This window comes from Apostichopus japonicus, chromosome 6, assembly GCF_037975245.1.
Source record: "Apostichopus japonicus isolate 1M-3 chromosome 6, ASM3797524v1, whole genome shotgun sequence".
In the NCBI taxonomy this organism is placed as follows: domain Eukaryota; kingdom Metazoa; phylum Echinodermata; class Holothuroidea; order Aspidochirotida; family Stichopodidae; genus Apostichopus; species Apostichopus japonicus.
The window spans coordinates 5,199,072-5,226,785 of record NC_092566.1 but is presented as its reverse complement, the minus strand read 5'-3'; the positions used below and the strand labels follow the sequence as shown (position 1 = coordinate 5,226,785).

Below are 27,714 nucleotides of genomic sequence, written 5' to 3'. Positions count from 1 at the left end.
AAATCTAAGAAATTGTTCTTCATCCTTTTAAAGGAAAACTATCCCAACCATAATCTGTGACTCGATGATTTCATATCTAGACTTCCTCAAGTTCGTCAGTATTGCATGTGACGAAATAATAAAACTGTGATATCTCCCAAAATCAAATAACAGTTTTCGTAGGTATCTGAGGGAGTTAATTGTATATAATTAATTGAGTTAATTGTATATATATATATATATATATATATATATATATATATATATATATATATATATATATATATATATATATATATATATATATATATATATATATTTAACCAACAGTTTGGTTATTGGAACGTTTGGTTCACCCTCTACCGAGTCGAATTTGTAGTCGCTCTGTGGGTGGGGGGGGGGGGGTTCCTTCCTTAACCTATTCTGTGTTTGTTTTGTTTTTGGCTTTGCTGTCGTGAAAGTTTATTTACAGTTTCATCGTCCTCTTTGGTTAGAAATAATATCAAAGTTTTACAACTGACAACGATCATTGAAGGTTTAATATCGCTCTTTAATTCAACATATTATGAAAATAATACGATAACAGGCTTGTATAGTAGTCACTGATTGAAGAAAATACTTTCAGAAAAGTCACCCAGGAAAAACTAGTTCACGAAAAACATCGATTCTATCGAACGGCAGAATGTAGTGAATGAAGACAATCTGTGATAGCCTGTATAAGTCTTATAAGTTCTTCAATTTGAAACTTTTCTTTTGTAACCAAACGAGCGATAGATTTTTATACAATTGCCAGAAAACTGGGCTTAAGTTAAAGCAATGAGTTGCTTTAAGCAACCATTAAATACTGGCTTTTACCATTGGCCACGGTAGAGCTACAAGCATTACTTCACTAGCGGAACTGAGCCTTGTGTTATTTAAGTTGTCCACACTGACCCTAACTTTAGTAGAGGAAGCATATAACAATTATCTAACCCTCTTTGTTTTCCTTTATTGAGAGGTAACTACCTAACGACAAAGCCTAAACTTAAATCACATCCGCCAGACCGAAACCTGAATTACCTCATAAAAATCATTTCGCTGTAGAAATTAATTTATTACTTCTCCACAATCACTGACCACGGACAGGGTCGTGTTAAGTGTTATGGTTTAGATAGCTATACATAAACAATCAACTGAAAGGTAAAAGTTCAAGTTCATTTTTATGACCACCAGTGAACCATTTATTAATTGCACGCATGCATCTTCTTTTCCGTTAATAAATTACAACAACCCAGCAGATCCCATGCCCCTTTCCCAATAGTGAAAGTGAGCCGGACCCACTTAACAATATATATATATATCCTATATCCATATCTGTATGTAAGCATCTTTCATTACGTGATTGTATGAATGACTACTATACAGACTAGGTTTTAACATCTTTTTTATTACGATTATATAATACATGTGACAGTGGCAGAAAAGTGACAGAAGAACACGTCCGTTTGGTACAGAAAATATAAACTGACTCGGTTTTATGCGTTTGACTCGGTACACACAAGGTTACACAAGCAAGGTTAAAATAAAATTAAGCGAAAACAAAATGACTTCGGATGATTGATTACCAATGAGACTCCTGAGTCTGTCAATACAAAGCCGTGATTCTATTTTCGTATGTCATAAATAATAATAATTCGATTGTTAGTGTTCATATATGCTGCTGCTTTAAATAGGTTGTAAGTTTGCGCGTGTCTTAGGGTTTTCGAAGTGTTATACTTCCCGGACAGTGAAGGGATTTAAAAATGATATCAAATTGAAAACGAACAAGCAGTGGTATTGTTGCTGGGTAAATTATTTAATTCCGTGATATAAACATTTGTCCCCACTTCTCGAAATTAATTATTTTTTGATTAATAGATAACAGCTGGACACAAATCTAACCATTCTGGTGTAATTTGCTTTTAATTCATAGTAGGTTTCCTACAGGCCTACATTTCGAAATCATTACATTTGAAGCACTTTGTCACTTTTTGTACCAAAAACTGAGCATAAAGCAGGTAGGTGTTAGGTCATAAGATCGCCCAACTCTCTAGATTTTGTCCTTTCGCTACATTCCATAACAACTTTCGATCCCTCACTAAAACCTACATTGAGTATACAGGTCTCCAACCAGGCCGGGATAAGGGGGAGGGGAGTGCCATGGTGGCCTATCCGGCATGCAGACTACTGTCACCGCCCCCTCCCCCACACACCACCACCCAAACCACGAGTATTCTTCCTTCAATATTTGGTGCCACTCCAAATAAGAATTTCTGGCTACGGGCCTGAACCAATAGGATCTCAAAACCCTATATTGTTTCGATAAGCGCCACCACATTGGAATGTCCCATTTTGGTTGCTATGCATATTCCACTGTATAGCTAACACTACACCTCTCTTACTAGACTGTTCCATTAAAGCGCATTCCACTGACACACTCCAGTCAAGTACTAAATGGTGTATTAGTTGCCCAGTCAACATATATGCGATTCTTCTCCCTTTCTTCTTCTTCCTGTGGATAAAGTTAATCCTTTTACCAGACAAATTTCCTTCATGTATATACCCTATAGCTCCAGTAGTATATATGGTAAAATTGCATATACCAAACTATATTCAGTGCACCAGTACATATATTCTCGTTGTCAAATTATCTGACCTTTGACTTGTCTTTTATATCCAGTCGTTTACAGTAAATCCTCCACATCCGGGTAGGTGGAGAGAAGTATTTCGCTTAGTCCTGTACAGCCCATGTAATTACTCGTCACTGGCGAACGTTTGGAGTAGATTTTTCTTGACTTTTTTTTAATCTTTTTTTTTTTAATATGTCGTTATTCGGTGACTTTAGGTTGAACTTGAATGACTAAGAATCATGCACTGAAATCGTTTGTCTGGTGACGTCATTACAAGACTTGGCGGTTATGCTGTAGGTGGCATAAAGGCTAGACATATTACCCGTTTAATTCTCAATGACCTAAGAAATAAAGCAATTTATTACACTTTTTGAGGTTAACAACTCACCATAAATACTGAAAGATAATTATAGAACAAACTCCGGTCGTTGTAACTGAAATAACTTTATATAGTTTGATTAAAAGTGAACTCTGATTTGACGGTAAATGATTGAGTACCGTACTGCGCATGCCTGTAGGATCATGTTTTCGGTTGCTAGGGTGACAAAGAATTAAACTTCTAAATAACTTATTCAACGTTAGGTTCAAGTAAAGGTCATTAATATTATATTCCATGCCATCTACATCAGTGAGTACATGTTCATTTGTTCGAAGAAAGTTTAATCCTTTTGTTGACGCCACCAACATATTTTCAAGCACCACAGAGGTATCTATTCTACTGCTTGCATCAATTCATAAGTAGGATATGATAATTATACACACCAAATTAAAAATAAATACAACAAATTGTATATGATGTTCGCCCTATTCAGACAACGTTAACTCAAGTGGTAAACCATGCCTTTCTTCTCTCCGTTTTATTCTCCTCTTTCTCTTTCGTGATGTTTTGCATAATTTTGTAAAAAGGATCTGCTCATAGATGCCTTTGTTTCTTCAGTTCTCCTCCTCCACCCTCCTGTAGCCTATTACTTGAACCACGACTTTATATCGTGGAACTAATAGAATTTGGCTGACATGCTGATTGTATGCAAGGAGAACGCACGGAGTTACCGTAACACTCGTCGTGCCTTGCAAGTTTACCATTTTCGGGTATAAGGCAATTCATTTTACATGCATGGTAAAACATACAGTATGCCTGGTTGAATAACTAATCATTATATAAGTCATGGATGTCATACAATTTCTATTAATGCACAACACAGAAACTATTTTTGACATTAGCTATATATACCCATATAGTTGACATAACGTGATTTACACAACTACGTTTGTATATTCATACTTTTTTCCTTATAAATGTCTGGGGGATCACTTTGAGTTTTAGACGAGACATCGTCAGTCACGCCATTAACCTTGGAAACCAAAACATTTCGCCATCTTTTTAATGTGTAAATAGTAATACTGTACAGCCTATACCCATTCATCGTCCTCCGTAGGCTATATATATGTATATGTGTGTATATATACTGTACTATAAATTATACACATGGTTATGTCGTTAATTTAGAATTTGGGCAAAGACACTCGTGTGCTGTATTTAAATAGTTTAACAGGGTATAAAATGAAAGCAAAAGCAGACGGAAAAGTTTCGTATCAGGGTGACTGAGCTAGACAAAAGTTTAGTCGACAGCTCCGTTATATGCATAGTCTCTGCGTTAATTGTATACAAGGGTTATTTATGTATGGCTGAAACAAAATATGACGCCTTGTATTAGGTCATTGCGGTGAGTTAAGCCTTACTTTAATTTGTTCATGAAAATCATTCATTATTTTGCAGAATGCAAAAAGTCAATGACCGACCCAGCCGGGTGATCGACATATATAGACAAGATGGTTGCTTAGTACAGATGCATATTATAACATAGCTGTAAACATTATTATGTTTATGATCAGGAACGATGAAATTAGGCTTAAAACTTGGAGAGTTGTAAACGAAACAAAAGTTCATTCGATGTAATGTATTATTGTCCTCCTCAATCTGTTTGCTTTTATTGGCTGATAAACCATCGATAATAACATCATTAGAAACAGTCAAATGGTTCGGCAACTTAGGTTGAGAGGCAGAGACGTCGAAGCAGGCGGAAAATCGGGTAATATCCGAGGGCCCAGAGCAATTGAGGGACCAATAATTCCATATAGCCTCCTAATAAAGTATACATATACATTTATGTACACTGTGGGCCTTATCCATGAAAGGAAAGGTCGTATTCAGAAGTGTGGCGTTAATCCCGACGCTTTTTTTAGGAGCATGGGGAAGGGGGGGGGGGGGCTTTGAGGACCCCTCACTTTCGTTTCGCTAACTAACCATCTGATGGAGGGAGGCGCAGTGATAGTGAGGTGCAGTACGCTTCGCTGTCGATCGTTTCGTCGTACTATCATGTGTAATGTGATGTCGCAACTGCTGTCGCAATGTGATGTCGCAATGTGATGTCACAACTTTCAACTGCATTTCGGTTCTGAGCAAGCAAGTGCATTTGTACTTGCACACTTATGGCCAATATAATGAATAAGCTAGTCACTGAAGTTACTGAAATACAAACTATCTCAATGGTGACATCTCTATGTTCCGACGTCTCTATGTTCCGACGTCTCTATGTTCCGACAAATTGTTTGGACTCTAATTTTTTTTGACCAAATTTTTTTCGGACCCAATTTTTTTTTGGAGACTCAATCTTTTTGGTCCCCCATTTTTCGGACCAATTTTTTTGGGGGACTTAATTTTTTTGGGCCCCAAATTTCTTGGGACCCAATTTTTTTGGGGGGGACTCAATTTTTTTGGACCAACATTTTTTTCTGACCTACCTTTTGGGGGACACTAATTTTTTAGACGCACCAAATTTTTTCCAGGAAAAAAAGGGCTCAAAGTTTGTTATGACCCAAATAGTGCTTGTGACCGAAAATTGCTTGTGACCCGAAATTTAATTGTTTGTACTCAAATTTTTTGGGACCAAAATCAGTTTGGTCAAAAAAAATTTGGGTCCGAAAAAAGGTTGGTCCGTAAACATGTGGTGTCAAAAATTTTGGTCCAAAAAAATTTGGTCATAAAGATATATTGGTCTAATATAATTTTGGTCCGAAAACATGTTGGTCAACAATTTTGGTCCAAAAAAAATTGAGTCCGAAAAAATTTGGGTAAAAAAAATTAGAGTCCAAAAAAATTGTCGGAACATAGAGACGTCGGAACATAGAGATGTCGGAACATAGAGACGTCGGAACATAGAGACGTCGGAACATAGAGATGTAACCATCTCAATTGGCACTTACAGAGCTACGTACTTTGTATAGCATATATATTTTTCTTGGAGAAAAATATTTTTCTGTAAGAGAATATATATATTTTTCAAGATTAGGATTTTTTTCTCTTAGAAAATAAATATACTCTTGGCATAGACAAAAAAATTGTGTTGGAGACTATACATTATTAAAGACTGTTTACTGTATAAGAGAATAGATATAGGTTTGCACAGAATACATACTTGTTATTAGAAAATATTTTCTGTACGCCTGGAGAATATATAAATATATGTTTTAAGGGAATAAATATAATTTCCAGAGAGAATATATCTGTATACATAGGTTATATAATATATATGAATATGACATGTTTTTTGAAGTGAACCATGTATGTATTTCGTCAAAGTAAAGCATATATAATTTTTGTACGTGAATATATTCCACTTTCTCGAGCCATATACACACATGGCTTTAAATTTAGAAAGTGGGTTGGAATGAAGACCTTGACACTCAGACGTAGTGTGCGTAACTGATGATAAAGTGTTGTTCGGTTACTAAGCATTAAATCGAAAGCAAAGGAATCAACAGTGGATTTCATCACAGCCGGAGCGGATACGCTCAACCTCTAGAAGTGATATAGTGGGTCATGGTTTTACTTTAACACGTACCCTCTTGGTTAATTGACCGTGAATATAAATGTTAAAATAGCTTCCAGATGAAATTAAATGAAAAAAAAACTAAAATTGAGAGAAAGGTTGTAGGCAATCCTGCGAAGTTTTCCCACATTATGAATGGTTATATGATATATACGTTATAGAGAGTGCTATGCAATGTGCTACTTGTTTTCTGTGTGACATTCGCTCAAATCGATCATGGGGCAGAAGAGCTTTTGCTGCTGCCCCTTCTCTGTGGAACAGCCTTCCAGAACATGTAAAACACAGTCCATCTCTTGCTTCTTTCAAACGCTCTCTCAAGACTCATCTGATGAAAACTGTTTAATTAATTGTTCATTGTTGCCCATTTTCGCTTGCATGTTTGTCTTGTACTATGTTTACTGTTTCTGTTTTGCTGTCGCACTGTTTGTGTCACTGTGCCATGAGCGTCTTTTTGACGGATACCGGCGCATTATAAATGTCCATTATTATTAATATTTAGAAGTGAATATATCTCCTTCTAGGTCTTCGGTATATATAGATTCAGTGCCCTGTTCTCCCGAAATATCGAAATATGTTCGGAGGTCAAATAATGGTCGCTTTATAATTGTTCACATTTCACCAACCATCCAACCAACCGTCAGCAATTTTAATCATTCATGGCTGCCCTGGTCTTTTCGTTTCTTGTTTTTCTCTTTATCTGTGCGGAGGGTTTATTTGATTCCTCTTATAGCAGGGTTGTCCAACCTACGGCCCGCGGGCCACAGTCCGGCCCGCCGCAGGGTTGCGTCCGGCCCGCCAGAGATGCTCTACGGTGCGAAATTTTAGTGAGCAGATTTATTGATAACAATTTGAAGCTATATAATCAATCATTCGAACCTTCTGGGTCCAAAAAACTGCATACAGGTCAGTTTGTGTGACACTCTCTCAGCGGAGGAGGGGGGGGGGGGCGGCTGAACTTTATTCATCTGTTTTATCAGGAAGGAAAATAAATCAGTGCGCTCCGCGCGCAGTGCTCACATTTTGTTGCCTTGGGCTTCGGGCCAAAAAATCGAAACATCGAGCGTAGGGTTCATGCGGCCCCCTCCTGCATCATAATCATTCCATGTGGCCCTCCTCTGCCAAAGGTTGGACAACCCTGTCTTATAGCAGCAGCAACAGAAAAGGGGAGAGGAAGAATCTTAAAGATATATATTTCCAGATTTTATCTGTCTTTTTTGGTTACTTTCATTCGTCGATGTTTGGCCACTCTGTCTCGAAAGTTACTGTGCATGGTTTACTTCGTAAATGTTGAATAGCAGAAAAGCATAAATAATATAAATGGTATGGCCATAGCTTCCGGTCTCCGATATTTGGTTACTCGTGGTTACATTCTTATTTTCACAGCTCGGCAATATTTCTTTATATATACATACATGGTTCTCACATTAAAATGTTAACACATACACTTAAAACGAGCAATACTTAACTGTTGAAAGATTACTTATAATTTGTCAAGTACCATCGAGGGAAGGTTGAATAACAATTCCAAGTCCGCCAGATATTGAAAGAAAAACAAACACGTGACATACGATATTTCGATAATGCAGGGGAAAAACCATCTACATATAAAGAGAGACAACTTAACGAAAGATGGCCTGTTCAGTTAAACACCATAAGTGTACAATTTTGTTTTTCGACCGACGAGAAAAAAAAAAACCCTACATCAAATATTAGCCTTGAGGAAACAGTCGTTATTTTCATAAGAACATATTACTTTGATAAGCAAAGCAAAACAAAACTAAACTAAACATCAGAGAGCATCATCTCAAAACTTTTCAACAGGATATTGAAAGGGTTGGAACTCAAACTAAGGCACTCAGGTAGACCTCTCAACACCCCCCTTCAGGTGTACGAGAGTGTCGTTAACCCATCGTCCGTCGCTGTGGTCAGGCATTGGTCAACTTCACGCAATGTTTCAACTAACATTTGATTTGTTTTTTTTTTCCTTCTGTTTTTTGGTCAACGGCTTGGTAAATCCTTTTGGATAAATCATCGCACATAAACATAAGATGAATGCCTTCTGGAATAACTTCAAGGATGCACTCCCTTAGCAGAATATTATGTGTTTATGATGTCATAGTCCAACACAATAAGGAACTTATTTAAACACTGAGGACAGGTAATGTTTCAATGTGTTAGATTTAAAGATATTTGTAGGCTCCTTTAATATATATGCTAGGAGCATGTACTCCTACTTCTCTACATGCATGGAAAGTTTTATTTGTACTATAGTACTAATGCACGCTTGTTAAAATCTGCCGGATAGAACAGATATAAGCATGATTCTTAGTCATATAACACATAAAACCCTTAGCGATTCAAAAAAACTCTCCAACAATTGTTTCTGTGTTTATTTGTGTATGTGTGTTCTGATATGGCGGAGTTGTTCATTTGTCAACCACAAACAACAATCACTGAATCTGGTGGTTTCCTTTCCTGATGTTGTGATAAACTGTCAGTAGATTATCACGGTTCAAAGATTACATATGTAGAAACAACATTTCCGAGAAATTTTCATTCGCGGACAAACATAAAGTAAACCTTTCCAATGACAGAACGAGGTTAATTGTAAAAGTATCGGACTTATGTAAAAAAAAACTATTTCCAGGTGTCATTATATGTATCCTATCTATTAAACTGCTGTATTATAAATTAGCCTAAGCTTATGGTAACTTTAAAACGACAAACTTAACATCAAATGTCAATTCCGATTGAGCAGTAGCTCAGTGCCCTTAATGTAAACTTAATTCATCTTAACGATATTCATGTGATTCTGGTGACGAAAAGTCTGTGTCTTTACAAGATGACTGTCTCAGTAGGTTATATACTAGTCACAATTACGCCCACAGACCGATTTGGGTCACACTGTTCTTTCATACAATCACAAAGCTTTATGCAGTAGCCTATACTATCATATGCAGACGCTAACTAAAAGTACGCCTGAAAGGCCACGCCCTGCAATTCCATATGAGCGTATTAATTCCAATGATAGGTGTATACTTATTTAAACGAACAGATACACACAATACTGTAAATGAATACGCATAACACCTATAGATCCCGGCCAAAGATTGTTTTTATATGGCCGTTGTGTTAAATTGAATACTGTACGCGGTACGCCTGCATATTATGCTGCATTGTCCCACATCGCATTCCAAAGGCACTACCACTCGGTGAGAATAGAAGCGATTGGTGAATACCTACAAGTAGCGTTGCGTATGTAACTATACATTAATGTATGTACATATATATAGTGAACCTAAGCCCGTTGATAATTACCCGTCCCCCCCCACCCCCTCATCCCAGCAGTCATTAGGCTACTACATATAGGGCAATACAGTGTTGAGCATGGAGTCGGGAGTTGGCAATCTCTAATATTTTCATGTGGTCTGCTTCTGCCAATTCGACATGCCACAACTAAGAAGACCAGCAGGAAATTTGTAAACAAGTTTCATATTTTTCACAACTGACTTCAGGAAACGATTGAAGAGATCTAGAATTGATATCATATAATCACGTAATTCACCCGTATCTGTTGTGACGCCTGAAGTTTGGCGAATTAATCTATCTTTTGTACATCTCTTTTGCAAATTTGGTTTTGGTTCTCGTTCACTACTGGACAAAAAAAAAGTACAAACAGAAAGGTACAACATTTAGTGCGCTCAACGTTTCTGAGCATATATCTCGTTAAAATTGTATTACGAGGAGCCATGCAGACTAAAAGTGTACATAGGCCTAAGTTGTGTTCGCAAATTGAAAATTGCACCAGGCAGTGATGGTTGCTACGTTGTAAGGCATTTACTGTGTTTTTCAACATGGAAACATCTTTTCTCGTCTGAATACAACAAAAAATAAGTTTCATAAGACAAACATGCATGTTTTAAACAGAACATCACCGTGCTTATGAATGTAGAAATAGCTATTATAAGTACGTGACTTACATTTAAAATAGGTTTTTAGATATGAAAATAGTCGAGAAGAAACAACCGGTATCACTAAGCTTACAACTACTATCTAACAGGCTTAGTGTGTAGTATGTATATGTATTATGTACAGTATACATATTACATACCATACCAATGCATTACCATTATCTGTACGGTATACTGCTGCCGGACCATGGGGATAAATCAATACAGGCAATGAGGTACTGATTTTACGACGTTAAAGGTCTACTGTATGGACCCAAACTGTAGCACACCATAATGAAAAAGTTTCTTGAGATTACGTAATCGCAAGTAAAAACTGGTCGTAAAATGACCTCTTTTTACCAATTAGTCTGCAACGCCTGCCACATATATTTGTTCTTGTATGCGGGTCTTTATGTGAACGCTGTATGATTAACTACACTGTAGACGTGAACATGTTTCCATAGTGTTTAAACAAAGAGCCTAATGGTGTTAAGAAGCTATGCAGGCTAATTGTAGAGCCTGAGGTCGATTTACGACCGTGGCAGGTCGATTACGTAATCATAAAACTTCCCTGGCTATATAGCGTGCTATAATTGGAGCCAACAAAGCAGATTTTTTAAGCTACCACGAATTTGGTAGAAGCCTGCAAGTGCTTATTATACACCTTCAACATTTTAACTCAAATTTGGAATATATCACTGAACCTTGAGTAGTATGTATGTGTTACACCGATGATGCCGTCGCTGTTAAGTGCTGCATATTCATGACTAAACTCACATCTAGGCGTGGTCTAGCTCTTATAATGAGAGACGTTTTTTATCTTCAAAAATGCCTTCTAAATGTTACCGTTTTTAAGCCGTTCTCGTTAGATTTAACAACTATGATTTTCATTTTCTGTCATGAAATGACATATGTTCTTTCATGAACAAAACCGGTGGTACATTGGAAAATAACGACAAACATATAAGATCCAACATTATCTTATGTATTTCCTTTTTCGAAAACGCACGTAATCCCTTTAAGAATGTCAATAATCGAATTACATCGAACGATGACAACAAAATTCCATTTTCGGTGTAGCGAGTATGGTGCCTATATTGTATTTCCATGGTAACCAACAAGTCCCTGGTTCAAGCGACTTCTCGGCCATTGACATGGGCATCTGGGATGGCTACCCCGTCTACAGATCTTTCGACAAGTCCGGTTCGACGGTTTGCTTTTGCCTGGAGGATGTTACTGATGTGTGAGAGACTTCACGAAACTACAATCCATATCTACGTGAATCGGGGGTATATACACAGTCAGCATGGGATAATCATAATATACGTACTTCCAAGCTGTTATATAGTGCGGCCTGTAATAATTATTATGCATATGGATACCAGATTTGTAACGTGACTCGCTATATAGTAATTCCGAGTGCAGTAATCACTAACCAGTTACTACTGATGGTAATAATTATTACTAATGGAAACATATTTTTTATGATACGTATATATTATATAAAGTTATTAGTAGCCAGATACACCATGCTATATAGTACACATATATCATACTATATCATATCCATTGCATATTATATGTGACAATCTTAGACTACGTCGTAATTATACCATGCATGGAAGTACCGTATTATTTTTGCCCCATATAGTATTATGAGTGTAGGCCTGCCCTATAATGTCATATGCCCATATACCAGAACACTATATGGTATTTGCGGGGCAAGGTGATTTTGTCCCGGGTGCAGGGGCACAGCTATGTATATGTCTGGGGGTTTTAAACCCCAGAAATAAACCTGAGGCTCATCCCCTCCCCCTCCCCTCACTGGCAGACAGAATATTACCCCACAAAATGGTCGCTTCTTGTTCTAGTTATACCATGAACGTGTTATAAACCCCTTTCGTGCCCGTCACCGGACATCGGAACGATAACATTAGGAACATGCACAGTGAAAAGTGTGTAAATGTGTCACTCCATGCTAAGTATGGCTATAGCTCTGTAGATGAGTATAAGTCGTCGACAGATATATTTTGGAATCTACGACAGTTCTAATAAAAGTTCATTAATTCAAGCCGGAGGTATCTGACCGTTTAAGTACCGAACTCATGACGGACCCCTTCAATACACTTTGAACATGAAGCTTAAAGCCTTCCGCCTCGACGAACAATGTTTCTCTTTATTACGTAATAAACTTCCTATATCGATTTGAAAGAGTTCGAATGAGTCCCAGCACAATGCGTGGTGACTATTAAAGTGTGGTTTCCGCAAAGGATTGGAGAATCACCGAACAATTTCCCGCTATTGTCGTTAACAGAGGCACCTTTATATGTATCTCCTGCCAGGGCTGTACAACCCGCGTAGTAAAAGAAAACAGAAAAAGAAGTGAACAAAAAACACATGTTAAGTACAGAATGGCGGCCAATATCTATATAGGCCTACACTACTTACAGAGAAGCAGTAAATCTTAGAAGCAATCCGTCTGCAACAATGATTAGGCGTAATTATAAAATAGGAAATAAAAACAGTTAATTTCGACAGAGTTCAGCTGCAGACTAGGTTCGCGATGGTCAGCTCGTTACCGTATAGGCTATAGTTATTATTTATGAAAGTGCAAATTATTGTTCATATCGTTTGATTTATATCGGGTCAGTAACTGTCAAGCGGAAGAATGGAGACTGCTGACCAGTAGACAACAAAATCGGATTAATCGGAGTCAAAACTGTTATCTTGAGTCAACTGGTTAATGCATAAAACTGTTGTTTCCAATATGCAATAGAAATACGAAATATAGTCACGTTGTTATCTGTTGTGGGTATACCCTTAAGAGCATTAACTAATTATTTGAACACTCTCTTCTGAGAAAATAAATTCAAGTTTTTTGCCGTAACCGAGGTATGGGCCGCCCCAACTCCTCAACTATAAGTCGCCTCCCCCTCTACACTCGCAGTATAACCTCTAACCTTCGACAGCGCGTTCTCGAGAATTCTTTTGCGCGGTTGTCAAACTTCGAAGTCGCGTCTGATAAACGTAGCACACGAGTTTAAACCTGCACTCATTGGTCGTGTTTAGCACGCGTAGTATACAACCATTATGGCCATATTGGCTTGCCATAGACTCCGAGAGCTGATAACGTTTGACGACTCGAGTTGTTACTTTTTTATGTAGTTTTAGACCAGAGTCGAATGATTCTCAGACCTCTCGACAGTTTTCCAATCAAACGTACCTACCGCATTACGTGTATGATGCGCGCATCTACAAGTTTACTAGATAGTATCGTATGGCTATGAGCCCATGACGTCACACTTGTGTACGTTATCGCTATGCGGAAAAGGGAGTTGAGAGGGTAAGGCGGAGGAGAGGAGGGTACTAGGGGGGGGGTCCCTTTTATTATGTAAAACGTTTGAGGTGTACGGTTTAGGTTTCATTAACAACCCACTTAAATGACAAACAACCACTTCAAGTGAACCTAACAATTTCTTTCCTATGTACATACAAAAACTTAATTCAAAATAATTGCTAAATCGTGATAAATTAGTCGCAGATGTTGCTGAATCGAAGAGTTGTTGGGCATACCATTAATACCAAGACTGTGTGGGTGCCTTTGTACTTAGTGTTGAGTAATAGGGGAGGAAAGGTCGTGAATGCTATTGAATTTAAATATTTTATTACACTATAGATTGTAGATCGAAGGTCGTGTGGTACACATCGTATAGAAGGCAAGAAGGTGAAGGTGTCAGTGTGATGTTTCATTTCCTATAACCCGTCTGACTGTTGCCGTATCGTCCGTCAACAGGTCGGTGACCAATCCTTTCCTGGATTCAAGACTTTCCGACACGGTTGAACCGGACAGAGTTCGTTTGGGAAAGAAACTTGAGACCTTCTGACGTCACAGACATCAGTAATGAAAATATTGACGAAAAACATCAACATAATAACCGGAACGGAGAAGAAATAAAATATACCGTAGCACTGTAGCGACATTTCAATTTTCAAATTACGTGCCAGTTGGTCGTGACGAGGTTGCTATTACATATTATTATCTTAACAACCCAGGGCCAGGGGAGGGGGAGCGGAATGGTGAGGGGACAGGGGGAGGGGTATGGGAGGAGAAGTCCAAAGGCAACGAACTAATCTAAATAGAACGTGTCCATGTACAAACAGACAGCGGTACATCAAGTTGCCCTTAACCCTCCCAGAAACATGACAGTAAAACTTAACCAGTACGGAAGTGCATATACATGGTATGTTAGTTCCGTAAGTCATGACCGCTAGAGTTCTTTTGTTGTCTAAAAGTAATATTCTGAACTGAATTGGGTAAATGTCTATGTCATATATATGCTAGGTAACTGTTCTAATATAGTGTGTAGGCGTTCTGCGGTCGTTGTTTACTTGTTGATGTCTTTAGTGAACGCTTAACGTTGATAATTCAGCAATGGTAATAGAAAACGAAATTAATATTTGTCAAGTTTATGAGATCAACAAAGGCCGTTTTCTTTTTCTTTCTTTTTTTCTCAAGTGAAACAGCTTAAAGAAACTTCCTCTCTATTCCGATGATCAGTCTATTAAGATTTCTCATTGTGTAATAGCCTAGGTATCTTTATTAACCTCATATCACCAAGTTACAGCAGTGTGCAGCTGTGTATATAGGCTATATATGTAGGCTATATATATATTGGTGGGTGCATGTGTGTTCTGAACTAGGTATATATAGAGTTTGACTTTTAGCAAAAGTTGTTTGAAGTAAGTACAACGTTCCCCACGAGCATCATACGAACCCGGACACGAAAGTAACCTATTAACTTAAAGGCTTTATTATGTGAAAGAAATTAGCACACATAAAATAGTGCTTAGTAAATCATTAAATGTAGAAACTATATGGTGAATTAGAAACATGTCATCATGGCACGTTTCATGATAGTATAACCTGTTATGAATTTGATAATGAAAGGGGGTTTTAATTCATCATTCTATAGGACAGCTACTTTTATATAATTATAGTAGTAGGTTACACTGAAAGGGGTGCAATTTATATAGACAAATGGATTTCTTCCTTTTCGTTTCTTGGTTAACGTAAAGCACAACGACAGATATTCGCTTTTGAAAATTTATAAAATGTCTCGAATACGCAAAAAAAAAAAAAAATGGTGATGACGTCGTTTCATCGCAGTCTAGCAATAATTGTGTCATATCTTTTTCAAGACTCTATATAGCCAAGAAATAAAATACATGAATAAACATTTCAAATTTTTGAAGTAATTGTCTTTGTACCCAGTAGGGTACCGTACATCATGAAAATGATAATGTATTTGTTATGCGCTCAGTATCCCATAAAGGGATGGGCTAAATGACTCCGAGCCCGAGCCACGGGTCTGCAATAACCCCCCCCCCCCCATTCCGCTTCTACATGTCGTCAAAACTTGACTACCAGAATATTCAAAGACAAATGACACATCGCTTTAATTAAAAAAAACATATTTATTTTCTTTTTTAGCCTTAAAGATTCTCGATCTTTCAACTGACCATGTGATTGGAGATCTGATCGATAAATCTCTTCGTTTAAAGCAAACATCTCCGCCTACTTAAATAAATTTAAGAGTTCAACCCTGCTATAAAGATAGTATGAAGAAACTAATACAGGAATTAAAGATAAAACAGTTACACACGATTAAATTTGCTATACTGTTCCCATGGTAACAATAAACCACGGATATCATTCATCATCGCCCAAATCAAACCCTCTGCCGCGCAGAAACATCCATAAATTGATTTCTTTGATTTTCTCCAGGAGGCCTTGTTACTGAAAAGATTCTCGGTTGATGAAAGAACCTTTAATACCGAAACAAAGAAATCTCTGTTTCGCCGTGACACACTCTTTGCAAGTTCAACAGCATAAAGAATATAGTTATATACACCAATGATAAAGTTTGACATATGTATGATGGCTGGCATACACCAATGATAAAGCTTGACACATGATGGACATAGGCCTATATATACATATGTGTTTGATCTGTGGGAGAGGGCGGGAGAAGGTCGGGGGGAGGGTGAGGGTGAGGGGAGGTGTAATTTGTCGGAATGATTTAGAAGGTTTGGGTCGGTAATTCGTCGGTGACCAAAGGGATTCGTCTTTAAAGATGTTACGTCGTCTCAGCGGAATCCAAAAATATTGTAAGCCAAGTTTTTCGTGACGTCACATATTTCCCTTTTTTGAACTTCGATTAAGAGCCGATAGTAGTGACAATATGGATAGTAACCCCCCCCCCCCCCAACAGCACAGTAACGATGAAAACTAATTACGGCAATATCGTACGCGGCAAAAATGGCATCTGGCATCGTCAATATATACAGTACTGCCGATTCAGCAATATAAACTGCCGATTCCTCATCTTTAAATATGTTCCTTGTGTTGTATACGTTGAAATATATGTCTCTCAGCTATTAAATCTACACTGACAGATGGAACGGGAAACGAAACCCGGAAAAAACTTTCAGCGTCAAAGATGTTTTTTTTTTTTTACTAAAACTGCTAGTTCACCGTCCCATCGGTCTCACGATGTCTGTTGCGTTCACACTATTTTAGAATGATAGTCGACATGAAAACAATAGCAACGACACCATTTAAATAAATACAAAATAATGTGTTAATTCATTAAAAGACCTCATTTGGAAATACACTCGACGCCGTATGGGTGCTATCCACACCCCCACCCCCACCCCCAAGCTCTTCAAAAATTGGCAGAAAATGTTTTTTTTTTTTTTAAATAGGTCTTGCCTGCCCGACCTAGCAAAAAGCATATGCCCGACTCCCTCTTCCATAACAACAGAAGACTATAGATAAATTTCATTACTGTTTATTTCTATCGATATATTAATTATTGATTATTTCTATCGAGTACTCCATACGTTTCTCGTGATTCGGGGCCATTGTTGCAGACATGTTCGCTGCTATTGGTCTATTAGTACTTCATTGCTGATAATTGAAAAACAATAAACCAATCTCTGCATAACGATACAAAGATGTTCAGTTTTGCTTACCCTCTCATCTAAGATTTCCGAAGACCAACCAAAGAACCAATTTGTTGTTCTATTTTCACTTTAAGGAAGTTGTTTTTTAAGCGTCGAAGACAAACGAAAGCTAATAATGGCAATAAAGTCAAATGAAGGAAACAGTTGTAAAAAAATCAGATGATTTTTCCAGCTGCCAAACCATTTCTTCAAATCAAATACTACTACTAATAACAACAATATTAACTTGAAACAAAATTTACACGCTTTGATCTAACTGCAATAAGTTTAAAAAATTCTTATATTTAACAGTTTGTAATTTAACCAAATGCCGGTGATATTATCAGCTTCTAACGTTTATTTTGAAACTAATTCGGCCATATTTTTTGTAATACATGCTAGTAATACTACATAATTTCTAGGTTACTTTTTTATTCACCTTTTAGACGATCTCCACTCAAGGAACTTAAGACAACAAACTTGTAACATGTTACAATGAGCCGAGCACTGAATAGGTCTGTGTTCTTCTCGTATATAGTATGTCAAGCTTATGCTAATAACTTAACGATACAAAACGCAAACGTGTCATTTTAAACGATCGGTACAGACAGGTCTTTTTTACCAAGAGGCTACCCACTCTTACCCTTCTCCACCTTTACCTCTCCCGTACCATATCCCCTATCCCTTTCAGTTCTTCTCTCCCCCTTCTCCTTCCCTCTTCTCCTTCACCCTTCTCCTTTCACGTTTTCCTCCATCGACAGGGTATTTTGTTTCAGACGATTTGTAAACACAGACCACGTCATGGCCACGGCTTACCACTTAACCAGGCAAACCGAATTAATAAAACTCAAATCATTTCATACCGAGCTTTATAAACCTCTATATATACCACCCCCCCCCCCCCCCCTACGCCATCTTCCAGACTCGCATAAAATAGCCACCATGCATGACATAGCATTCTCGCCATAAATTCTTCGCTTCCACTGACTCGAGAGTAATTTGATCTTGTCATTGAATAATACATTACGGCTGTACATATAACGACAAACGGCCTAAAAACAAAGTGAATATATAAGTTTTAGTAAGTAGTTTTGAGTGGCTTTAAAAGAGTTCATGAATAGTTTTTGGATCAGAATAATCCTATTTGAGTGATCCGTTTCCTTCCGAACCTCATTACAACCATGTCTGGCACGGTTTTACAATCCGTTGTGTCTCGGGTAAAACTGGATGATAGCTGCTTTGCTAGTTACATGATGAAGGGAGTTTGTTGCATGCCAAAGCAGCAACTGCATGGGAACGTATATATATAGTTTGACAGTTCCAACAACACCGATATGCTAACACGTATATATATATACATATATATATATATATATATATATATATATATATATATATATATATATATATATATATATATATATATATATATATATATATATATATATATACTGAATAGCTATAGAACTATTCATGATCAGTGAGTTTGCAATGAGTGATAATAAAATTCTATGTAAGAATTTGGAAAACGTTTCTATGGAAACAGGCTACCCGTCATGTATACAGGAACCCCGAAAGGAAACAGATTTGGGATCGGGTGGAGATGAGAGGGGGAGGGGCGTGGGGAGGTAGGTACCCAGACTTATGTTCAGTTTTGTAGACTGTACATGGCGGTGCCACGACAGCGTAAAAATCATTTCTCTTAATATCATTGCGGGTATGTCCCCCACCCCAGCGACAGATCCGAGACTTACGAATTGCGGGTAAGAAGTAGCTTTAAGCCCAGGTTTAACGCTTCCACCGAGATACCGGGTGTTAGGTATAAGAGACCCTATTACAGTCAAAAGAACCCTGCTCCCTTAAGACAAATGTCCGTTGGTGGGAACGTTAAACCTGGTGTTAAAAAAATGGCGCACCATGTTTGGTCAAGAAAATTAACAGCTATTTGCACCTCAACAGACAAAATAGAGTTTTATAACGTAAAATATGTCACTATCTGACGACGTCTGCATTGTATTTACTGGAAGAAAGAGAGGAAAACATGCTTATCAATATCAAGGCCGAAACTCGATACGTTTATGGATAAATAGTTTACTGTCTGGCAATGCCATTTGGCATCCGTGAAGTGTTGTGTCTAAGAAGTGAAATAATATACTCTTATCGACGGACATTAGCCTAAAAATTATAGATAATAAAGATAAACAACTTGTCTGAAACAGACAGAATTACCGACAAGACTGGACGTTTAGACATTAATTTGAATTTATGACCGGTCTATATGAGTCATAACTAGCTTCAATGACAGACTGGTTGCAGAGAAATCAGAACGATGGGAATGAATACCACGAATGCAAATGGTGTAAGCGCGCATGCGTACAAGGGGTAACTTATTACACACTGAGTACCTACTATTCAAACTATCCGGGGTACCGGTAGGAGTAGAAACCCATGAGGACTCGAGTACAAGTTAATTATATATGCTAGAATATAACAACGGTCTCTGTGCAAGACTGGAATATACAGTAGTTATCAAGTTTCGAAAGGGGCAGATGTTTTAAGTTTTAAAGGTGGAAAAACGACAGTCTGTAAAGATTTCATCTGTCCGTCAATTGGACGTATAAAGTCAAAAGTCTCCTTCCTGGCGTTTTTGAATAGAACATATATTTTTAGCACAGACCCCATGCGCTGGCTGTACAGCTGCGCGCGCACGGTTGTTCAACTCGGTGCTTTAATCCATACGTAACTGTACTCAATTGGTTTTAAGAAACCATAAGTTAAGGTCCATAGGATGATGAAATAAGGATGTTTAAATTCAGAGAATATTTCGTGTTTGCAGACTAAATTCAATAATATTGAAGAAAAAAATGTACGACGTACCCTTGAAGTACGTATCATATAGTACGTACATGGGCTGCAGTGTAAAGATTTGGAAACTTGGCCAACATGCCGACTGATTCACTATCTTTAATAACACCAATTAAACTTGATATAAAAAAGGTCAGTTGACATTTCTATCGTAAAAAGCCCTCTAAATTTAACTATATGTCTCTCCTCTTAATACTTTACTAAAGTAATCAGTCCTCGTTCCTCCCTTCCCACCCTCCCGCACCCCTACTCTTCCCTCAGGCTGACAAATAAAATGCACACACAGCAAAAAAAAAACTAACATGAAAAGAATGTAATGCGTATCGGATCATGATTTCGACTAACTGACTTTCCCAGCCTAGAAAAAATCGGTCCTTTCTTGAGGTCAAATCCCTATGGCCCACTAAATTTTAAACGCTAGTTTCAGACTTCCATTTTCGACTATATAATATACCGCTATACACACAATAAATTAACCCACAAACGGCACAGCACAGAGCCCCAGCATTGTTTACGGTCACGGCGCTGCAGTGACAAAGTCAAAGTACTCTCTACCCGAATGATTGGAACAATACAATGGTATTCACAAAACAAAGTTACTCGCCCTATAATACTTAATTAATAAATCTACACACACCGGACTTTATTTATTTTATCAATTACAACCGACGCTTATGTACAGACCATTAGCTTAGAGGATTCACTTTTAAATATCGCTCTTAGAGTACATCCGTTGGCAGAAATATTTTACATCCTACTCAATCTATAAAGCAGTATTAGGTTATAAAAAAATATTTCAAGATGAATTAATTTTTGTCAAGATTAAACTTCCATCGCCGTAAGAAAAAACAAATTGAAGTTGAAGGTCGACGAATAGATACCATTAAAGTACGGAGAAAGCACAGAGGGCATGACATGGTTGCTCTGATCTCTCTCTTTGGTATACTTAAGTATATTACTTCACAAAATGATAACTTTTTGAGGCCAAAAAAAAAACATGTAAATACAAAATCCACGTTTTAAATTCCCTCCTAAAATATAGTACATAGGACACAAGTTTTCAGTTGAATCCGAGGATATGGCAGGGAGTGGTTGGCAAATGGGGTGAGGAAGTGTATGGGATGGGCTCGGGATGAAGAATGTAACATACCGATACTCACATTTGGTCTCCTTCAGAGACGGTTGCTGAGGGCATTTTCCCGTGAAAATTTAGTCAAACGGTTTCTCCCCCTCCCCCCTCCCTCTACCACACCCCTTCTGGCATCACACCTTCTCATAAAAACAAGTTGATGAAAGGGTCTACATGGAAAGGACTTCCCAGTTTGCAAATTGGACCTTGATATCTTACAAGTCCCTCCCCTCCCTATCCCTTCCTCATTCAGCCTTCTCCAAGATTTCTGTACTGGCGCTGGCGACGCTGTAGTGATCACGGGAGCATTAAATAAATTATATTTCGACTGTTTCTTATAAAATGATTGAAAAGGAGCAACATATACGCTGAATTCGATACCAATGAATAGTAGACCTATTACTAACGTCAATACTCATATAAACGTCTCACTTATTACAATTTTTTGAGGGGGTGGTTTTTTTTTGGGGGGGGGGAGGTGGATGGATGGAGGAGTGATACTTGTGAAAGAATACATTAAACGAACTTGTTTATTGCTGCCTTCATTGCCTTCCGAAATATGATTAAAGTAGAAAACTGAACCAGACCAAAAACGATAACACTTGAAATAAGTTAAATGTTTCAAACGTTCATTATAAACGTTGTTAATCATGCAACTTGCAATATGCAAAGCATCTAGAAAATGAGGGTATATTTTAATGCATATTTTGAAGAAGGCGTAACCCACCTGAGAGTAATGAACAAATTCTACCTTGAATATTACATTGTAAAATATACGTTACGATAACTTTTATCTCGTCAAAAACCGTTCCTCATGTACGAGGCAATATATTTCTTTTTTTTCCCGAAATCTTATCGTTACGAAAGATCAGGCCCGTATAGCCAGGCCGGGCAACAGGTGATAGTACAGTATAGTAGTACTTTGAAAATACATTGCACGATTATCGTACCCCTTCTTAATTGCTGGTGCCCCTCCTTAAACTGTTTCTGCACCCCACCCCCCCCCCCCCCCCCTTCAACTCGAAATTATTTGCTACGGGCCTGCAAAAGGCATATATAGATTTAGTATAAAATTCACATTGTTATTAATCAGTTATGTACAAGCGAATAAACCTTCTAGGAGAGGAACGGTTGATGACTAAAATCAAATTATTTTTTTTTTTGTTTCACTTACCAAGCGTTAACTGTAATATCTTTCCCATCTTGTAAACGATGAGTTCTCAAAGCGAAAAAAATCCACGAAGCGTTTTTGTACGCACGTCTTAGAATTCCAATATTATCGTTCTTCTAATAATGTACTCCAACGAACTCGGTTCTACCCTAGTTCCAAAAACGTTACGAAATCTTTCTGTCTATAATATTCCCTGTATACATTCACTGGTTAATAATCCATTGCAAATTGTTCTAGCCACAAGTATGGCAAGAACAACTTAATTAGAACAATCTTGATTTCCTGCTTTCTCTCTCGATCTGATCTTTCTCTCAAACTGGCTACACGGTCGATGTACCACTTGTTACGAGTAACTTAATTCTGCTTATCGATGTCAAACCGCGGCGGGTCTGTAAACTACTACCTGTGATTTATTATATCTTTCGGAAAACATTAGCAAAGACACACGAGTAAAGTCAACAAGCTGAAAGTTCCGGGGGCAACTCTGCGGCGTCGAGTTTGTTGTAGATAGCTTAGCCAGAAGTGTGATCTTGATTACCGAGCACGATACGTGCCATAATCAAAGTGAAGTAGAATTTAAACAAAAAATCCTAAGCAGCAACTATGTAGTCAGGAACTATAGCCCGTCCTATAGAAGCGAAGTTACTTAATGGATTGGAACCTGTTTTGGTTTCCCGAAAGGGAAAACTATGGAGTCACTCTTTCCGACCTTTCAAAATTGTGAGAAGGACCACAGATTGCAAAGTCGGCAAGGACTACAACGAGGATCGCAAAGTCGGTCACTACTATTACGGTTAGATTCGTCCAACACGGCAGTATACAAAAACGTTGTACTCAAAGCCGAAGCCAAAGTGAATTAATCAGGTCACACATCCGGAGGCTATACATGCTAAGTTCTTCAATACCGCCCTCAATCTTTTCTAGGAAACATTTTCATACTATAGTTTTGATTTTGTGTTATAGCCATTCATTCAATTGTAGATTCAAATGCGTATCCACGTACTTCCATGAGGGTGGGGGTGGGGATGAGGGTGGGGATGGGAATGTCACAAGTTGGCCTCCCCCTCCACCACCCCGCATCTTCCATATCAGTGGTCACTTTCTCATGTAAAAAACAATGCATGAATAGGCATGAGAGTTTGATCCAAAATTGTTTTTTTTAAAGATTTTGTAAAAAAGTCCGCGTTTTTACACCACCATATTATTAGTTTTATTTTTCAAACGTGTTCCGTTTTAGGTTTAACGATGGCAAAGCAAATGAGGCACATATAGAACCAGAATTTTCCGATATATTGGGAAAACGACTACGATACAATTTCCTTCAGTTCCTGCCCGGGACCTCCCCTCCCCTTCTGCTCCATTTCTGCATCCCTTCGCCCTCTCTCCCCTTCGGCTAAATGCATCATTTGTTAAATGAGCGAAATCTCTATAAAAGTACAATTATGAAGTTAAGTGGATCACACTTTAAAATGGTATATGAGGGTCTAAAATGATTATAAATAAACTGCTGAGTCATTGTTGTTGTTTTTACAGAAATTAATTATCAAATTCTCTGAAACGCGGCTTTAAATATCTGACCACAATGTGAAGGGTATAGGAAATAACAGGAGAGTTATAACTAAAATATTCCGAGTCAGCGACTTTCTAATCCTTTTACAATTCTAAGGATTACAGATTAGTAAACACGCTGCCAAAAATTGCTGTGTTTTTATTTGATAATTATTCTTATTTTCGGAATTTCAAATGATCTGTTTTCCAGATTGAGTCCTCCCTTTGAAAATGATATTTATTTTCTTTGCGTGTGTTTTTCTGATACGATATCGACTCGATAACGTGCAAAAGTAACAACAGGGGAGCATAAAACCTCCACCCTACCCCCCCCCCCCCCACCCCCATTTCCCCGTCCCCTCTGCCCAAGCTGATTTAATTAAGCGTATGGAAGGGCGTCCTGGGCCCGGGAAAATTTCTAATTCTTCTCCGACTGAATGTTTACCCCTGGAGGTGCGGTCGAGGTGCAGTCATGGGCCCCTCCCCTTCCCTATACCCCCTGCACACGCCACTGTATAGACCGTTAACCTATGTAGCATTTGCAGGTGGTCATCATATCAAGTGTACCAGCAATGACATTGTGATTATTAAACATAAAACTCCCTGCCAAATAAATTGGCAATAATGAGACTTTACGAGTTTGTCGCTCAGACTCTTCTCAATGTATAGGAAAGAGCAAATGAAAGACGAAAGTTGTGTGAAAAGAAACATGATATTACACATGCATATAGTCAAGCTGAACTATATTATTTTAATTTTATATCTCCAAGACTAAATGAGTGCGGAGAAACCTATATCTATAATTTGACAGAGGTATAAACCTGACGCTCCATATATACACCACGGAAATGTATTAATTTATGGGATGTACACTCGATCATCACCAGTGGCATCTGAAAGCAGCAGTTAGTTACTGAATATTGTCCTTGTTTGCCGTTTTAGTAGTATGCGTCCTATAGAATGGTTTGGTAGCAGAACGGGTATAGTTCAACCCCGGAAGTATTCATTTGACCTTGCATGTGGATGGAGTCATCCAAGCTGATAATGATTTTGACATCAGTTGTTGCAACATGAATGGGACGATACTTGATCAGGAAGCCTGAGATTCCATAACAACTCCCTGACTTGACACATGATTAGGTATTCAGTATAAATAGACAGGTATACCAGTCTGTGTCCGTTTACTGTAGAGGCAATCCGAAACCATTCGGTTTTTTTTTAAAGGGGGATATAACCCCAACAGTCATACTGTGACGATTATCACGAAAAATGATAATATGACGAATATCACGAAAATGTTGTTTCGTTAGGAGTTCTAGAACTTAAATGTAATGTAATGTTTCATACTTGATCCAAGTATCACTTGGCAATATGAATATCAAACAACCAGATAGGCCTATGTTCCAAACTGTGCGAGATTTTTATGCCATTTTCGCTTGATATGTTGTTCTGCCACCATATTTCTATCATATGAATTATAGGATGATAATCGGGGATATATCTCCCTTAATATAGCAGATACTATTACTTTAAACTTCGTTTCGTATAAAACCGCTTCCTATATCAATGTCTGAGTGTGCAACCAACCGTAAGATACAATTACTGAAGGTCGTGACCGAGACACAGTGCATCATGGGAGTATACTTCCGCATCCTGTTTCCACCTTGAATCAACCGTATGCCTAATATGGTTTTCCTCGGTAGATAAACGAAAACAGAAAAAAATAACGGAAAGCAGAGACGCATTGTCTGTATTGTTCAACACGGTCAGGTGACAAATGCAAACATCACATTTCGCAGAACAGGCATATAGACTTTCTACATTACGAAGAACATCCTCATATCCTTATCATGTTAGTATTTTAAAATGAAACAAATAATATGTGTCTACTATAATGTATATGTATTAAAACTTACGTTATGGTCGAGTTTCGGATTCTCCGAAATATTATAATAAGAAAAGCCTCATAAGATAATTAATTAAATCAATCCCGTAAGATGTTTTTATTGGGGGGGGGCGGTGTGCTGAGGTAAAAGCTTCATGGTCGAAGAAGCCGCATGATTGGCCGTTAAAAGTTCAACTTTGTAGCATATTTTGCTTTACTCTTTCCATGTGATATGTACAGGGTGGTAAAAGCCTTGTAATCAAATTTCAACGGATGCTTGCATATGATTAATGTTTATTTGGTTGATCCCGAACATAGACGAATAGCTTAATATTATGCTTTCTCATAGCGTCCACCAGTTGTTTTATTTTCACCCACCCTGTTGGTGCCTTCCTGCTGTTGTTTTCCTTTCCAACTCAGATATCGAACGCTATTTCCTAAATTCTGTACTGTTTATTTGATAACACCGGTAGAAGGTCTAACAAAAATAAACATAAAACGTATTATACATTTCTATAAACCCACTGGACCACGAATGACTGAAGACACCAACAGCGTCGACGAAATTATCGGTGTGTGTGTGCTGTATGACGTCACAGATTATTGCGCAATACATCGATCCAAATATATAAGGTGAATATATCTCAAAATCATAGCAAGTCACTATGTAAGCTGGGAATTGGATCAATATGCTTCGTTTCATAAGCTCTGTATTATTTACATATATTTTTATGTTTTCAATGAATTAGATCTTAAAGGGTTATTCCGGTCACAGCCAATTGTGCAGTAGGAAAAAAATCAGTGATCAATATTGCTAGTTGAAACTCACATCTTAATATATGTTTTAACACCATAGATAGTATATCTGTTTGAAGGTACTAGGTTTTATAAGATAAAAACCTTCTTCTTTGCCGGGCCCTACCCCCGAGGATATGGATAATTGTGCATTGGGGTGGGATAGGGGTGGGGAGGAGGTCTGCTGTATCATCAAAATACTCCACAGGATGCGAAAGATAACGTCATGAATCAGGAACGTTCTCGCACTTGGGCAAAGAAGGAACAACAGTTGAACATAACCGAGGTTTAATCCAGAGCTATTGATGTATCCAAGCCTTTATGACGAACATGATTCCTGAGTGGTAAGAGGACGTATACGGATGAGGGAAATGAGGTGGGGTGGGGATGGCTAGTCGGGTGGGGGAATGGAATGTTCTCCATCCTCCCTCCAGACCCGAACAATAATTGATTAACGCATCGGAAGTTATGGCGACCGCTAACATTTAACGATACCTTCGGTAGATACGTCTGAGTTGGCTTTTAAATGGTAATATACTATATATATGTTCGATGTCACCTCCTACATTGTTTTTGTCGCCTTCTGTTGAGAATTTTCGTAATGAAGAAAACATAGCTGGAAAACATGTGTGTACATGGTTTCTAATTGTGCAGCCATTTAATGCAATGATCTTGTTTGAGAGTCAGAGAGTAATCTTAAACATATATACTTTCCAAACAGCCAAAGAAGTTATCATAACTCACGAGTAAAGTGACCCTTTAAGCTTCCGTAGGTTTTCAGTATCCGCTCTGGTACACACTTTCTTTTTTGGGGAGTGGAGATGGATGGATCTTTTGAAGTTTGATCAA

General features: G+C 37.9%; 1 protein-coding gene across 1 annotated transcript in view; it reads right to left on the bottom strand.

Moving 5' to 3' along the window:
* LOC139968767 (low-density lipoprotein receptor-related protein 2-like) overlaps nt 1-23,144 on the bottom strand; it is a 43,462-nt gene extending 20,318 nt beyond the window's left edge. The window contains exon 1 of the mRNA XM_071973128.1: nt 22,641-23,144. Coding sequence (XP_071829229.1) covers nt 22,641-22,668 — 28 coding nt within the window. The 5' untranslated portion in view covers nt 22,669-23,144. The remainder of the gene's footprint in view (nt 1-22,640) is intronic.
* Nucleotides 23,145-27,714: the final 4,570 nt, after the last annotated feature.